The sequence below is a fragment of the Caretta caretta genome, chromosome 11 (assembly GCF_965140235.1).
Source record: "Caretta caretta isolate rCarCar2 chromosome 11, rCarCar1.hap1, whole genome shotgun sequence".
Classification (NCBI taxonomy): Eukaryota; Metazoa; Chordata; order Testudines; family Cheloniidae; genus Caretta; species Caretta caretta.
In genome coordinates this window covers 12,799,441-12,817,377 of record NC_134216.1, presented here as the reverse complement: position 1 = coordinate 12,817,377, position 17,937 = coordinate 12,799,441, and the positions used below count along the sequence as shown (strand labels likewise).

General features: G+C 42.3%; 1 protein-coding gene across 5 annotated transcripts in view; it reads left to right on the top strand.

Moving 5' to 3' along the window:
- Positions 1-7,854: 7,854 nt before the first annotated feature.
- Positions 7,855-17,937, top strand: part of MUC13 (mucin 13, cell surface associated) — a 35,438-nt gene continuing 25,355 nt past the window's right edge. For 2 of the 5 annotated variants that reach the window (XM_075117746.1, XM_048870202.2), the window contains exons 1-6: positions 7,855-7,991; positions 16,502-16,537; positions 16,777-16,830; positions 17,070-17,114; positions 17,354-17,407; positions 17,647-17,700. In XM_075117746.1, coding sequence (XP_074973847.1) covers positions 7,934-7,991; positions 16,502-16,537; positions 16,777-16,830; positions 17,070-17,114; positions 17,354-17,407; positions 17,647-17,700 — 301 coding nt within the window. In that variant the 5' untranslated portion in view covers positions 7,855-7,933. The remainder of the gene's footprint in view (positions 7,992-16,501; positions 16,538-16,776; positions 16,831-17,069; positions 17,115-17,353; positions 17,408-17,646; positions 17,701-17,937) is intronic. The other 3 variants (XM_048870227.2, XM_048870226.2, XM_048870206.2) reach the window with 2 other exon arrangements.

The window sequence follows — 17,937 nt, the reverse complement described above, 5'->3', positions numbered from 1 at the left end:
CAAATGGCCTGCATGCAGTTACCAACGAGCAGTTTACAACACTCATGATTATTACAAAACAATAAACAAAATCTTGTGCCATCTTGTGACTTAAGGTCACTGTTAGTTTACTAAAGCTATTTTATTGATCAACTAGTCCTACTTAGGCTATAAGGCCTTATACTTATGCTAACTGCTTAAACTATTCTTGCAAGTCTAGGCCTACAGGTCTCTTGCATTCCAGCTATCAATTCCTTACCCCTTTATCTTATGATCACAGCTATAATTGTTGTATGGCCTACAAGAGGAGAACTGAAATCCTGGACTACAGATGAGCTATGAAAAATCTTCATTGACTGTTCAGGTGCAATAGAGGTTTGGATGCCAAAAGCAATAAAATCCAGCTACGATTGTAACTTGCAAAGCCTACAAGAAATCACTACCTGAATCCAGATGCAACACTTGGACCTTTACATTTGTTCCCTGAAAATGGACACCCATGCTGCCATGGAATCAATGTGACCTAAAAGAGCATTCTGAATAAGGACATGCAAGTGAATACCCAAGATTCTTTGCTAAAACTTGCCAATGAGCCCTAACCAGGGGCAGGGCCCCAGCCAATTGAGGGGCCGCATAGGATAGCCGTAACACCGGCCCCGCTCCTCCTCTCCTTCCCGCTGGGGCGATGTCGCCCAGCTCCTCCTCTTCCTTCTGAGGCCCCATCCCCTGGCTAGGCCAGACGCCGGAGCTGTGTGTGGGTGAGTATGTTCCCCCCTCCCTCCCGTGCGGAACTGCCCCCCCCCCAAAACCCTCTCCTTCCACCCAGTTTACACATGGGTATAGTGAAACACACACAGAGGTTAAGGGAATTGCCTACACTCAAGCAGAAAGTGAATCAACTATCACGGCTAGTTAGAGAACTCAACAGTTCTGACTGCCAGTCTTCAACACTTACCAAGAGACAACACTGTTTTAATAACAAACCTCATGTCTTAGCTATTACAATATTTGGCACTTAGGCAGAGTTCTCTGGCATAACGCTGTAGTATGTGTACAGACAGCTGCGGCTGGCCACACTCACTCACTGGAAACTACAGGTTCCAAAACTACCATCACAGGTAGCAGCGGGGTTATTAATTCAAAACCAAACAATTTATTGACAAGATCACAACTTTAAGATAGCCACATTTTTAGTCCATTGAACCACTTATTTTCATTCATAAGTATTTCTATGCTGCCTATGTTATATTATTGTTGGATTCTTTGACATGTAAAGAGACACTGCTCCCATTCTGAGCAGCTTACCATCAAGTAGTTTCCCAATAAATATGAAGCTTATATTTAGTGTTTTTAAACGTCTAGCTGCTTTATAAAAGCTAAATAATTAATCCTCACTCCCTGCTGGGAGGTAAGTACGTACAAATCGTTTATGATGTGGAAACTCAGACAATGCAAAGGTATGCAAGAAGCAAAGATCACCTCGCGAGGAAGAGAACGCGTTTCCACTGCCCGTGCTTAGATGCTCTGACTACATCAGCTTCTCAAACCACCTAAAAAAGGGAAATGTACATATCATATCTAAGTTAAACAGGAATAACTGAAGTATTTTAAATCATTGTGTTTTTCTGTATTAAACCAGTTGCCATAAGATAGGCAGTTCTAACTCATGTAAAACAATAAAGGGGGTAAAATAACGTACAGCAACTGTACACGGTTCCTTTGTTTTTAGTAAATAGCTGGTTTCCCCCCATAGCTGTTTTTTTTAAAAGACTTTTCCAGCCAGCCCAGTACATTATCTTTCAGCTATCTAGGCTTGGCTCTGCTCCCCTCTCACCCACACTCAGATTCCTTCATTCCCTATTTGAATGGGCCTTTTAGACAGCCAAAATTTGCCCTCTTCTTAAAATATATATACATACTGCTCCTTTGTTCCCTGTATTTGTAAACAGACCTTCCTTTTAGGGCCCTCCTGAACTCATTTTCCCACCACCTCCCACAGAGCTGTCCCCTCTCCAAGTTCCTTTTTGGCCAAACTGGGAATTTGTCCCACTTGCTCTTGCCAGTTGATGCTGGACAAAGGCCCAGTTTTGCCAAAAAATTTGGGATGTCTGGGCCAGAGCTTAAAAAGGGGACTGTCCTGGACAAAACAGGATGTATGGTCACCCTAGACTGTAGTAACAGCCTCCCAGGGAGCCAGGGCAGCTGTGGGGAGCCCCAGACCCTCCACCTGCCCTGGGCAAGGAGCTGGGGTACCTGAGACCAGCCCCTGACCCATGCCTCTGCCTCCCAGGGCCCGCCATCCAGGACATGTGGAGGATCCCGGACTCCCCACAGCAGCCCAGGCTCCCTGGGCAGGTCATACCACAGCCTGACTTCCAGCCAGGCCAGGAGGCAGGGCCTTGGGGGGAAGGAGAGGAGTGGGGAGGTGGGGCCCCATGGTGGGGGGGATGTGGGGGCCCCCAATGTCAGTAGCTGCCTGGAGCTTGAGGAGGGAACACTGTGCCTGGAGTAGGCTGCAGACCTGTAGCACCTTGGACAGAGCAGTGCAGGCAGGAACCTGGGGAGAAGAGAGAGAGCTCTGGATGGGCTGCTGAGACTGAGGAGGGTGCTGTGGCCTTGGAAAGTGGCCTTAGGGAAATGTACCGGTAGTAGAGACAAAGGGGTGCAGAAGGAGGCTGAAATCCACCAGGTCCCTGTGCTGGGACATGGAATAGTGGGCAGCCCTGGGTCCCCCCACTCACCACTGGGGAAGTGGCTGGACTAGAAGCTAAATTCCCCTGGAAGGGGGGAACATGGACAGTGACATGGCCGGAGGGCCGAGCCATGAAGAGGACACTATGGTTTCTGACACTGTGAAGGGGGGCTGCAGGCGAACTGCGGAGAAGGAGTGGTGGGGTGCAGAACGCAGACGGGGGTGTCAGCCTCAAGCTAATCCCCAGAATGACCAGGAGGAGGTGCCAGTCCGCGAGTGAGTGCTCCATGACACGTGTTTCAGATACAAATGGGCATCTTCAAGATGTAACTGTGTTAACAGAAAATGACAAGGCAAAAATAAAAATTGAGTTAAGTTTAAAATAATGTGCTAAATGCCCCCCACTATCCAGGCCTTGAAGTGCATTCCTCACAGAAATAAGTTTTAATTTACCTTATAAAAATAGTCAGGGCCAGATACTCAATTGACATACATTTGCATAGCCAGCAAAGCTCCGCCAATTTATACCACTAAGGATCTACACACAATTCTTTCATAATCTTCCCTCTTTGCAATCCTCTTAGAATCATAGGACTGGAAGGGACCTCGAGAGTTCTTCTAGTCCAGTCCCCTGCACTCATGGCAGGACTAAGTGTTATCTAGGCCATCCCTGACAGGTGTTTGTCTAACCTGGTCTTAAAAATCTCCAATGATGGAGATTCCATCACCTCCCTAGGCAATTTATTCCAGTGCTTAACCACCCTGTCAATTAAGAAGTTTTTCCTAATGTCAACCTAAACCTAATGTCCAACTTGCTGCAATTTAAGCCCATTGCTTGTCCTATCCTCAGTGGTTAAGAACAACAATTTTTCTCCCTCCTCCTTGTAACAACCTTTTATGTTCTTGAAAACTGTTATCATGTCCCCACTCAGGCTTCTCTTTTCCAGAATAAACAAACCCAATTTTTTTCAATCTTCCCTCATAGATCATGTTTTCTAGACCTTTAATCATTTTTGTTGCTCTTCTCTGGAATTTCTTTTGTCCACATCTTGCCTGAAATGTAGCGCCCAGAACTGGATACAATACTCCAGTGAGGCCTAATCAGTGCAGAGTAGAGTGGAAGAATTACTTCTCATGTCTTGTTTACAACACTCCTGCTAATACATCCCAGAATGATGTTTGCTGCCCTTTTTTTTTTTTTTTTTTTTTTTTGCAACAGTGTTACACTGTTGACTCATATTTAGCTTGTGATACACTATGGCCCCCAGATCCCTTTCCACAGTACTCCTTCCTAGGCCATCATTTCCCATTTTGAATGTGTGCAACTGGTTGTTCCTTCCTAAGTGGAGTACTTTGCATTTGTCCTTATTGACTTTCATCCTATTTACTTCAGACCATTTCTCTAGTTTGTCCAGATCATTTTGAATTATAATTCTATCCTCCAAAGAACTTTCAACCTCCTCCTAGCTTGGTATCATCCACAAACTTTATAAGTGTACTCTCTATGCCATTATCTAAATCATTGATGAAACTATTGAACAGAACCGGACCCAGAACTGATCCCTGCAGGACTCCACTCATTATGCCCCTCCATCATGACTGCGAACCACTGATAACCACTCTCTGGGAATGGTTTTCCAACCAGTTATGCACCCACCTTATAATAGTTCCATCTAGATTGTATTACCCTAGTTTGTTTATGATGTTATGCGAGGCAGTATCAAAAGCTTTACTGAAATCAAGATATACCACATCTACCGCTTCCCCCCATCCACAAGGCTTGTTACCCTATCAAAGAAAGCTATGAGTTTGATTTGACATGATTTGTTCCTGACTGTTACTTATCACATTATCTTCTAGATGTTTGCAGGTTGATTGCTTGATTATTTGCTCCATTATCTTTCCAGGTACAGAAGTTAAGCTGACTGGTCTGTTAGTAATTCCCCGGGTTTTTCTTATTTCACTTTTTATAGATTGGCACTATATTTGCCAATATATTTGGTGCTGTATTTCCTGTTTCACAGGTAGCATTGTGTCAAATACCATTGCATTTTTGGTAATGAATTCTGAGCTCTTTTTAGTGAACCAGGAAGTGCCAGGAGGATCTCACATTGAGGTAAGGAAACAGTGACAAAACAATTATTTAAGCTTAACCCCTCTTTTGAATGCCCTCCAGAGCCTGGTTAGTAAAGGTTTTTCATATCCATTTCCAGGATCAAATGGACTCTGAGCGGTTAGAAGTCATATATTTAAAAGGAAAATGGCCTGACTTTCGGAGATGTTAAGCAGCACTGGGCTGTGGCTGGGGGACACAGCTGCTGAGGAGGTGTGTGTAGGGAGGTGGGGGAAATGTGCAATTGAACGTCACCCTCTAAACTGGGCCTCCAAAGAGCCAGCTTTTCCCCCCTCCCCACACACACACCTTCCCTTGTGGAATCCACTGCTTCAGTCACACCAGTGGAAATGTGTGGGGGGAGAAAGAGTGATTAGGATGAAGGTACAAAGTGATCCCCTGCAGGAGGATGCTTCCTGAGATGGTTGGGGTGGCCTTTCTATCAGACATCCCTCCTATTGTCTGGAGGGAGGGGGTAGGTGAGAGGTTTTCACTCTGATAACAGCTCTGTTTTGGAGCTGATCTCCATGGCTGATTATCAGTAAGCCACAGAGACTTGCTCTGGGCTCTGCAGATTGAGGCTCTCTGCTTGCTCAGATCCTCCTTGACACCATTCCCCAAAAGCACATGAGAGATGGTCCAGCTCCAATCACTCTATAGAAGAGGGAAGGTCTCCTTGGGATTCTAGCTGGAGCCAGACTTGGAAGTTTGGAGCCTCCATAGGGCTCAGTATCACAGACACAAGAAAGAAATTGGTTCTCTATACAAGCACTGAGGCATATGAATTGTGCTCTCTAAAAGAGAGGTTTTTTAAAAGGTTTAAGAAAATCTATCAGTATAGATTTGGCTGGTAGATTCCATCTCCACTAATTTACCTGGAGAGGGGAATGGATTCTCCACCCAGCGATAAATACTGCAAAGACTTGTGTTTTTCCATTTTTGGATCTGGCTAGAAACCAGAAGTCTGTGTGAGGGGGAAACCATCTAACATTCATAATTTTGAAACACTCCTTCCCTTCCCATGATCATGCTTGATTCTTGAATACAGATGTTTCATAGTTTGGTGGAAATTAAAACATAGGTACAATCCCAAGCTAAACAGTGAATCAAGCTGTGTTTGTCTGCTCCTTCCCAGCATCACCCTCTTGGAATATCAAGACGGCCATGCTGTGAGCATTATCTTGTGTGTGTGTGTTAAGGTTGTTGCTACTGTGCACATCACATACCTAACACAAAACCACAGAAATGAAAAGGTAAGGCATCTACCAGGACACGCCTGTTCCTGCTCCCATCAGAGAGGCACATCTCATTGCTAGAACAACCACTATATATCAGACCACAACCATAACTCTGTCCCAGTTGCGATGACAGCCTTCCAGCACTCCCTTCCCCAGACTCCCCACTACCATAAACAGCCAGCTCGCTCTCTCTCTCTCTCTCTCACACACACACACACGTATGTACGTACGTATGTACGTGTTTGGGGAAGAAAGAGCTGGATGGCAATTTCTACGTTCTTCTCATGGCAGTAGATGGGCTTAGTGTATTTTGCCCCTCTCGGCAGAGAGCTAGTCTTCAGCTCTATACACCTGCCAGGCTAGAAGATTTAGTTGGATGGAACTCTGCTCACCAGCCTAAGGGAGACGAGGAAAGCCCAGCTCTGGTCAGCTTCATTTAAATGAATTATAATATTGCTTACCCATAATTCCATCTCCTGAGTTTGGCTGGAATGCCTTTATGCTTTGATTGTAGGAGTGAGAATAGATTATTCTTATTCCTGTGCTCTTGGAAGGGCATAACATTTCTGGAGGACCTGGAAAGAGTGAGCCACCTTGACTTCATGGGAAGTGAACTAAGGTTTGGTAACAAAACTCAGGCTTATCAGGGAGGAGGGCTGTGTCCTAAAGGTCAGGAGCCAGAGTCCTAGTTTGCTCTGAGCTGACTTTGCAGTGAGACCCAGCCAGACAAATGGCTGTGGTGCAGAGCTGACTTTGCAGCAAGGCCCGACTGGAGCAGTAACAACAATGACACAAAGATGTAGGCGCAGCAACCTGACAGACAGCAACAATGCTGAGCTGACTTCACAGTGCCTCAGCCCACCAGGCTGGTGAAAGCAGGGCTGATATTACAGCACTGGACCAGGACCTGATAGAGTGGTTCTCTGGACTGGAACAGAGGTGGCGTTGAGTTGTCCCTTGGTGCCCCTTGCCTATCACTAACTGGACTCAGGATGGGGGTTTCAGGCGGTTGGGGTGGGACTACGAGTTCTGGACCTCCAGATATCAGACAATTATTATTAGAACTGTGGGGTGCCCACACTCCTGATGCTCTGATTTGGGTGGCTCTGTTTCATTTATGTAAATATATAGAGAGTTTTCACGTATCTAGTGACGGCTTGTCCCCTCTTCCCCCAGACCCTTGTGGTTCCATGTTCCCAAAGAAATCTGAGGGCTTACGCATAGGGAAGGGGTGCCTGCAAAGGAGACCAGGGACGTTACATTTTAATTTCCCAGAGCAAGTAATAGAGCTACGACTCTGACTCAGGCCTCGAGGCTAAGCTTTATGCATTCTTAGGAAAGGCCTTCTAGACAGATTGAACCCAGTCCTACAGGCCTAGCAGAGCAACTTCAAACCTTAAACAGCAGCAAAGAAATTTATAATTGACCCCACAGTCGATTATGTCGACAGTTGGTTATGCTAACACTCATCTTGCCAGGAGTTGAGGATAAAGAGTGTTTATTTCACAAATCTGCTTTGTTCAGGCTCAATCCAACTCCCATTTCTGTGGCTTCCAAACGCCAGCTGTTTTCTGTTACCTTTTACTTTTCTGTATGTCTTGGCCTAGAATTTGTATCCCACTGAGCATATGGAAAGAATCGTTTGCTTATATGACTAATGCAATTATGAGCTGAGGCTTAAAGTGCCGTCAGTTTACAGCAAGTTAATTGTTGGTATTAAGCAAGCTAGCATCAGTCTGTCTCAAAGTCTAAAGAGGAAGCTAAAATAAATTAACATCATCCATTTGCTGCCATTTGCAATTCCGACGTCAGTTAGAGGTTGAACTCTGTACCCGTTAGAACAATCTTAAATGAGCAGACATAAGGAGAGAAACCACTTCCTCGTAGGATTACCTGAGAGCAGCCTCAAAAATGAAAGGCTACGTATCTCTCGCCCTTCTGCTTAGCTTTGCTTCCTGTGCCAAGTCAGGTAAGAAACGCTATCTTCTATTCTGGGACTATTAAATAACAACCCAATTCATCTACACAGGGAATGGATAACATTTTCCTAGTGGTGCATTTACTAAGATGGTTCCTAAAATAATGCAATATTCAGCAGAAGAATGGTTACATTTTAGCGCTTCTAGTTTCTGATTAATTAAGGGGTGGAAAAATTTAACTGAAACCAAGTTTTACCCATTCACAGACCCAGACAAAAACATTGTTGTTTGTGATTAAATTAATTTAGTGCATCAATCTGTTTGTATGACCTATGTACTGGAGCACAGAGATTAACCCTTCATTAGAAAAGATAAGAAGCAGGGCTATTTTCATTAGTAAATAAGTAACTATTCAACTTCAGCTCCAGGAGAACGGAGTGCTGTAGGTGTCCCTTATTTCAGCAAAACACTTAAACCCTGAAAGAATAATCTTCACAAAAAACAGCTCCACGCCATCTGATTCACCCAGGATTTGATCCTGCCCCATTGAAGTCAATGGGAGTTTTCCGTTGAGTTTGAAGGCTTGGGATTGGGTACACAATAAATGATAAGGGGCCAGGGATATGTATCTGATATCCAGGGTTACATCTAATTAAGTATCAAATCAACAAAAGCCAGGAATCTGCAAAGTGAAAGCTGAGAGTCAATCTTTAACTTACTTTATTTGACTGGAGCATTGCCACTGATATAAACATGAGACAGAGGATCAGCCTTAACTCCTTCCTTCCTGATTTTTCTTTTAATGTAGGAGAAAAGGGAGGGGTGGGAAAGAGCAGGTGCTTGGATGGCAGCTGTCTGAAGGTCTTCACTGCTTTAGAGCAATGTGAGAGGAGGACACAATCTCAGTGACTATGGTGATACACACACAATGCATTAGATAAACCAGTCATTGTGACACATTCATTTCTTCCAATGCCATCACAAATTGCTTTGAGATCTGCTGATGAAAAGTGCTGCATAAGAGCTAGGTGGTATTATTATAATTTCCAGTTGCACTCACAATGTATTAGGCACTGTACGAACATGAATAGCGAACAGTCCAATGACCTATAAATATATATTATAAGCATGGAGACATGGGAACTGCTGTGCTTGTTCCCAAATCTTTAATTTTTAAATGAAAATCCTTTTGAGTTGTTTCAGGGCAGCAATACCTCATGCATAGGCGCCATCTTTATGAGTTGCCAGGGGGTGCTCAATCCCTGCTCTGCCCCAGGCCCTGCCCCGCCCCAGGCCCTGCCCCCACTCCCCCCCTTCCCCCAAGTCCCCACCCCAGCCCTGCCTCTTCCCACCCCCATTCCGCCCCCTGCCCCATTCCAACCCCTCCCCCGAGCATGCCCTGCCCTCACTCCTCCTCCGCCCAAGCACCTCCTGCATGCCGCTGAACAGCTGAGTCACAGCGGACAGGAGGCAGTAGGAGGGACGAGGAGGAGCTGATTGGCAAGCATGCAGGGAAGGCAGTGGGAAGCTGTTGTCTGTTCTGAACCAGTTCTGTGGCTAAATGCATAATTTCAGTCTCCATGGGTGTCCATTTGGCATTGTGCTTGAGCCTTAAATTTACCTTTAAATATGTAAAACCTCCTCCACCCTTGTGGAGTCTAGACGAGGTTTAATGGAAATCTTTGTCTGCAGTAGCTGGTGCTGATAACACAGGGGTATGGCCTTCCTTCAGGTTAAGGTTAATACATATGTAAGTGAATCCTGTAGAGAATGCAAAGCACCTGTTCTTTGGGAATTAAGCCAACAAACCTCAAATCTAATCTAATTCTGTTGCTTTTGAAATCAGATGGCTGCTCATTAAAATAAGGGACTGAAACTCACTAGTGCGGGCTATCTTGTTGACAAAACCTATATGAAGCCTCCTGTAGCAGGTTTCAATCAGAGGCCAACAGGACCAATGGGCCAACCATGGCTCATCAATTCCCTGGTGCCCCAGAGCTCTCCCAGACAGACAGGGGAGAGGGAGAAGAGGGGTAAGTAGGGGGACCCAGGGCCCAAAGGGGAGAGACAAGGAATGTCTCAGTCACCTCTTCCTGGTGCACTGACCAGCCTTCCCAGGACCACTTCCTACCTCCCTCTTCAGTTTGGGGCGTGGTCACCGCCTGCTTTCTCTCCAGTTGGAATTCCAAAACAGTCCCAGCAGCTCCCCCACCATGTCTCTTCCTAATTTCCAGGCAGAGAGTGCGGGAGGGAAAAGGGGCAGGTCCCTCTCCTCCCCTCTCAGTTGAGTCTTACCCACGGTCCAGACTCCTCTCCTGTGGATCGCTTGTCCCCAGAAGCTGCAAACTGGCTTCATTTCTAGCCTGCAATTGCTGCTAGGATGTACTCAGCTTCTGAAAGGATCCCAGTCCAGGGCTTCTTTGGAGCAGGCATAGTGGTCTCCTGTATCCCAGATGGGACCCCACACTAGCTCACTTTCACTGGCAACCTACGTGCATGGCTTTGAAATTAGAACATTGGGGTGAAAGTGAGTGTGGATACTACAGTGACTAATGGGGAACAATTTTCACCAGAATCTGTTGAATTGAGATCAGAATCTGGGCCTATGTCAGTATAATATATTTACCAGCATGCCTATTAAGATTTATTTTCCTTTTTTCTAGACCCAAACAATACCACATTTTCATCAAATTCAACAGTTAAGGATACCTAAAAGGGCTGAAATTCTCTAGTGAAATTCTACTCCAAAACCTGACTGTACAAATAGCATAATAGGGTACCATGTTTATTGTAACTCAGTGGCTCCTTACCAAATGTGGTCAGTTTACAACTGAAAACTCCCATTCCCAACTCAGCACTGCAAACTCACGTCTGGGTCTGAAAAAACAATAAGGTTGTTTGTTTGTTTAAGGGTTGTTTTGCTCACACAAGGCAGAGCTGCACAGATAAAACTAAAGTCAAGTTTTGCCCCTGCAACAGGAACATACAGCAGACTTCCAACAGGAACTACTGATTTAGGTGTTTCATGGTTTGCTGTCCAGAGACACAGGAGCTGCTGAGTGAAAAGGTGTTATTATTCATTAGTCACTTTTCAGACCGGGACCATTTTTTAAATAAAATGTACTATGGGCCTGATCCCACTGAAGTCAAGGAGAGTTTTGCTGGTGGCTTCAGCAGGAACAGGATAAGACCTAAGTCAATCTTCCTCAAATTCAAACGGGAACTAGAATATGATTTTTTAAAATATGTGTTAATCTGTAGTTTACATGTTAGCATTTGTAATGTTAATCAAGTATGGGGACAAGTTCATTCCATGGTAATTTCAAAAGAAAAGCCTGTTCTTACAGAAGTTTTGTCCTTAGCTTCAATCTGGACTGAGTCTGTCCCTTGCTCAATATATCTTTACCAGATTGTTGTAGTGAGGTTTCCATTTTAGGAGTTCTTTACTCTTTTATAAAACTTCTTTCTACCCACACCTTCCCCAGCTCCAAGAGTTAAGCAGAAGAAATGGAAGGCAATGGTGCTGATAGTACCATATTTTCTTCCCACACGATATCTGGTAATTTAGAGAACTCTGTTATTTCAATCTACAGTTACATTTACTTTAGATGTTAACACTGACAACAATCTCAGGATTTGTTCCCACTGATGTCCCCTAGTGGTTTCAATAAATATATATTATTGCAACTTGTGATAACGTTTAATTTACATGTTAATATTTGGGACATTAACATAACAAATGGACAAGAACATCACATCTCCCATTTTCAAGGAAATTTACTTTCATGAGCTATTTATCTGAGTTAGGATCAGAAAAGCAGGAGGAATGGAATTAACTGATTAGTAGGCTTGGAAGGATTACATTTTTATTGCTAAATGTTGGTAAACCTCAATTTCACCGTAAATAGACAAACCAGAAAAAATATTTCCTTTTATACTAGTTGAAATGTACAGATAAGCAAAGAAAAAAAATGCTACTTGAGACCTTCTTAGAGTTTAATATAAGAATATTTACTTCATATATTTTGATACATAATGATAACAGTGTGTTTTTATGGTTTATAAAACTTTTACTTATTTAATCTTACCACCTGCTGTCATTAAAAGCTTTCTTGACACCAGCCCCATTACTTCCCCGACCTGTGAAAACTTAAATGATCCAAAATGTTAAAAAGCTTAAAAATAAACATCTATATTATATATCAAAATTATTTTTAAAAAATTGAATTCTGCCACCCCTATTGATAAGTATTAAAATCACCTGTCACAAATATTTTTCTATTGAAAAAGTGTAAATAATGCCAAAGATGATTTAATTGTGTAGAACCAACAGACCAGCTGATAATATTAAAGAGATACTGTCAATTTGAAATTTAGTTAATTTATAAAATACATTTAAAGGAAGCTTCAGGTCCCAGAATCCTTCCCTGGAGTCCTTGTCCAATCACCTCCCCAGGCCTCTGGCTCTTTGTCCCAGTCTTTTTATCCAGCCAGTCCCATTTCTGATCCCAGTCCCTGGCTCCTGTCCACAAGAATTCAGCCTGAGGCAGTTACCCAGCATGGAAAATTTCAGCCCAAACAGTTGAAGTTTGGCAAAGTTACAAGCAGTTGAAAACAAGGTCCTATAATAGAAGTGTTTAGCAACTTTAATCAGAAGAGGTGCTACCTGCCCTGCCTATACTACGAGGCTTAAAGGAAGGAGGAACAAATATGATGCTGTAGAAAAATAATTATTGATAATAAATAACACTTAATCTGTTGGTAACATTGATTTATCTAATTATTTGTGTTGTGGTAGACTTTGGAGCCCCTATCATGGACCATGATCCTACAGTGCTAGGCACTGTACGGATGGAACAAAAAGACCATCCGAGCCCCAATTAACTTACAACCCCAAAGGTGAAGATCCAGCAAATAGCTGGTGAACTTGTCCTATTGCTCAGAAGTTAAAATTCCCACAGGTGATTTTTCCCTGAGTAAGGATCAGACCTGAGGGCTATATATAAATTATGTTTTAATCAGATTGTCAAGTTGGATTTTGAAATTGAGGAGGCACAGTAGAGATTGCTCACTCTGGGGCTTACAAGCACAAATATGATGTAGACAAATAGTAATGATTAATAAATAATATATTTATTGGTTGTATTCATAAAATTGTGGAGTAGCTGGTGAATTTCACCCTTGGTTCTGAAGGTCCCAAGTGGTGACCCCACGGATACCCCCTAAGGATTTAGATAAATTTGTCCTACCAATGCTTGTTACCTTTTGGAGCCTGAGCATAATAATTGGGCTAGAACATCACATCTCCCAATTTCTAGGAAGTTAAAACTCCCATGCGCTACTTGCCCGAGTTATGATCAGAGCCGATGTCCGCTGTTATAGTGGTGTGAATATTTGTTTTCTTTAGTTCATCAGCTGCAACTCCAAGGAGGCTGCTGCTGAAGGCATGGCGCTAACAATCCCAGGGTTTGTTCCTCTGATGCCCCCTGGTGGTTTCAATAAATATATCTTATCCTAATATTCTAGTGATGTGGATATTTGTTTTCATTTGTTCATCAACTGCAACTCCTACAGCTGCAGCAGGTTGGTTTATGTAGTGTTATTTTGTCAAACAAAATTTGCAGAATTTTTAAATATTGTGCACAGAATTTTTAATTTTTGGGTGCAGAATTTTTCAATTTTTAGTGCAGAATGCCCCCAGGAGTATAACCTGATAACATTCAGTGTATATGTTAATATTTGGGACATTACCATAACAAACGGTCAAGAACAGCACATCTTCCTTTTGCAAGGAAGTTAAAACCTTCATGTCAGTTCTCTGAGTTAGGGTCAGGTATGATGTCCATATATATTTACTAGGATGTCATAGTGTGGTTTGCATTTAAAGATTTGTTTCTTATTTTACGGAAAGTAGCACTACCCAGACACCCATAAATATGGCAGGTAAGCGGGAGGAGTCAAACTGATTGATAAGTATGAATCTTAAAATCACAATCAATAATATTTTGCTACAGAAAAGAACTGTAAAATACAACTGAGAATGATGATGATTTAATTGTGAAGACTCAAAGGAGTAGCTGACGTCAATTTCAAATTTAGTCAGTTTATAAAAGGTGTTTAAAGGAAGCTTTCAGGTCCTCCGTTTTCGTCACCGCCTAGGGAGTGGGAGACCCATACAAAGAATGGGGGTGGAACTGATTGTCTGACTCTACAGGGGAACCATTGCCACAGGCTCGGCACAAAGTGTTATCAACTGCCCAAAGTAAAGAAACTGACTACATAGAGAAAAATAGTTTTTTCCCCTCAAATCTCTCTGTCAAAGCCATTTTGCAAATAAAGCATGTAACAAGTTTTTTTGGATAGAAGCAGGTTTTAAGTAGATGGAAGTTCTTTTTAAAAATCCAGAGTTTTATTTAAACATGTGGCGCTAGAAAACTTGGGTGTTGAAAAATAATTGTAAATAACACGTGCAACTACTGATGATATAATGGTGAATAGCCAGGACATTTGCTGGTGATATCAAAGAGCACATTACTCACTTGAAATCCAGTCAATTAAAAACATGACTTTACAGTAATTTCAGAACCTATATAAGTCCCTGTGCCACCTGGCCAAATTCTGTGGAGTTAAAATTGTTTCCTGTGTTTTCCTCACTCTGTAGTAGTGTGTGACCCATATAAACAAAAGAAGAAACCGATTATGCAGGGGAAATAGTGAAACTGACTATACACATGGTGCTGTCAAATATATGGAGTAAATAAACTAAACAGAGAAAACATTTTCCCTGCACTAGTCTTTCAGTTGTAGCCATTTTGTAACGATAGCAGGTAACATGTATGTCAGCCATGAGCAAGATTTTTAGGCTGGTGGAGGTTCCTTTAAAAGTACTGATATGTATTTCCATATGTGTCTGTTGGTAGGGTTCCTGGGTCAGTATATGTTTACTGGACTGCGGTTGTGAGGTTTCTGTTAAAAGGTAACAGAAATCATATATAGGAGGTATCTCCCCCACACCTTCTGCAGTTGCAAGAGCTAAGCAGAAGGAATAAAAATGTCAAAGGCATAAAAACACCAGGCACAAATATAGTTCTGTGGAAAAGAATTATTAGTCTAAATAATAGTGATAATATCACTGTGGTAAGTCAACACAGTACCTGGTGAATTTCGTCTTTGGTGCTATAGGAGCAGGACTTTGTTCCGGCTGAATCTCCCTTGTGGTTTTGATAAACAAGCTGTCCACAAACCTGGTCACGGGTACTTTAAATGTTTACACTTGAAACATAAGCATAACAAATAGACAAGAACATCCCATCTCTCACTTTGTAGGGAGTTCTAACTCCCATGGGCTACTCACCTGGAATATTACGTATGTAAAAATCAGAGCTGATCTCCAGAGATGTCATGTAGTTAGCTCTTTGGTAGGAGGTTCTGCTGCAGCTTTCACAGCCATGTCAGGTAAGCAGAAGGAATAGGAGTGGAGTGGGGATGAGTACACCAGATGTTTCAAAGCATCAGGCACAGCTATGACGCTGAAGAAAAATCATTATTACTGAGCAACTCATCGTGGGGCACTAGCATGATCTGCAAGGAGGCTACGGCCCTTTGGGGTCTGCCAACCTGCTGCAGCTGCTGCTGAACACATGGCACTGACAATCCTAGGGTTTGTTTCCTCTGATGCCCCTTAGTGCTTTCAATGAATATATCTTATCCTAACGTTACTCCTGGGGGAATTCTGTGCCACTGCGCAATGCAGAATTTTGCAGAAATTAACGTGCGCACAGAATTTCCTTTCCCCTACAGAAATGGACTTCAATGCTACTAGCTGCCACTAGGGGCTACCGAACCTGGCAGAGCCCAGCTCGCACATAGAAGACTATGCTGAGGTGAGGGGAAGGGAACTAGAGAGTTCCTGGCAGCTGCAGTTCTGAGCATGCCCTGAGGGAAGGAGAGGGCAGTGCACAAAAAAATCAGTCCAAACCTGGGACCAAGCATCAGGCTGTTTCTCCCTCTGGATCCCTGGGCTCTGGGGGAGGAAAGGTGCAGATGTCTGGGGTGGGTGAGGGGTGGTCATGGCTGGGCTCGGGAGTGGTAGTGAAGGGAGCGGAGAAACAGAAACTGGGTTGTCAGATGGTTTCTTTAACTCTCTGCTCCTGGGGGAATTAATGTGTGTGTCTGTATTGTTACAGACATACTTGCTGGCAGGTATTTTGAAATTAATTACCAAAATAATTGAAACTGGTGTGATTGTGTAGCATTATGTTGACAAACAAAACTTGCAGAATTTTTAATATTGTGCACAGAATTTTTAATTTTTGGGTGCAGAATTTTTGATTTTTAGTGCAGAATGCCCCCAGGAGTATAATATGAGAACATTCAATGTATATGTTAATATTTGGGACATTACCATAACAAACGGTCAAGAACAGCACATCTTCCATTTGCAAGGAAGTTAAAACCTTCATGTCAGTTCTCTGAGTTAGGGTCAGGTCTGATGTCTATATATATTTACCAGGATGTCATAGTGTGGTTTGCATTTAAAGGTTTGTTTCTTATTTTACAGTAAGTATCACTACGCAGACACCCATAATTATGGCAGGTAAGCAGGAGGAATCAAACTGATTGTTAAGTATGAATCTTAAAATCACAATCAAAAATATTTTGCTACAGAAAAGAATTGTAAAATATAACTGAGAATGATGATGATTTAATTGTGAAGACTCAAAGGAGTAGCTGACGTCAATTTCAAATTTAGTCACGTCAGGTCTAATGTCTATATATATTTACTAGGATGCCATAGTGTGGCTTGCATTTAAAGATTTGTTTCTTATTTTACAGAAAGTACCACTACCCAGGGACCCACCACTACCCAGGCACCCATAACTACGACAGGTAAGCGGGAGGAATGGAGCTGATTGATAAGTATATATCTTAAAATCATAATCAAAAATATTTTGCTACAGAAAAGAATTGTAAAATATAACTGAGAATGATGATGATTTAATTGTGAAGACTCAACGGAGTAGCTGATGTCAATTTCAAATTTAGTCAGGTCAGGTCTGATGTCTGTTTATATTTACTAGGATGCCATAGTGTGGCTTGCATTTAAAGATTTGTTTCTTATTTTACAGAAAGTACCACTACCCAGGGACCCGCCGCTACCCAGGCACCGACAGGTAAGCGGGAGGAATGGAGCTGATTGATAAGTATAAATCTTAAAATCATAATCAAAAATATTTTGCTACAGAAAAGAATTGTAAAATATAACTGATAAAGACGATGATTTAATTGTGAGGACCCAACAGAGTAGCTGATGTCAATTTCAAATTTAGTCAGGTCAAGTCTAACATCTATATATATTTACTAGGATGCCATAGTGTGGCTTGCATTTAAAGATTTGTTTCTTATTTTACAGAAAGTACCGCTACCCAGGGACCCACCACTACCCAGTCACCCATAACTACGACAGGTAAGCGGGAAGAATGGAGCTGCTTGATAAGTATAAATCTTAAAATCATAATCAAAAATATTTTGCTACAGAAAAGAATTGTAAAATATAACTGATAAAGACGATGATTTAATTGTGAGGACCCAACAGAGTAGCTGATGTCAATTTCAAATTTAGTCAGGTCAAGTCTAACATCTATATATATTTACTAGGATGCCATAGTGTGGCTTGCATTTAAAGATTTGTTTCTTATTTTACAGAAAGTACCGCTACCCAGGGACCCACCACTACCCAGTCACCCATAACTACGACAGGTAAGCGGGAAGAATGGAGCTGCTTGATAAGTATAAATCTTAAAATCATAATCAAAAATATTTTGCTACAGAAAAGAATTGTAAAATATAACTGATAAAGACGATGATTTAATTGTGAGGACCCAACAGAGTAGCTGATGTCAATTTCAAATTTAGTCAGGTCAAGTCTAACATCTATATATATTTACTAGGATGCCATAGTGTGGCTTGCATTTAAAGATTTGTTTCTTATTTTAC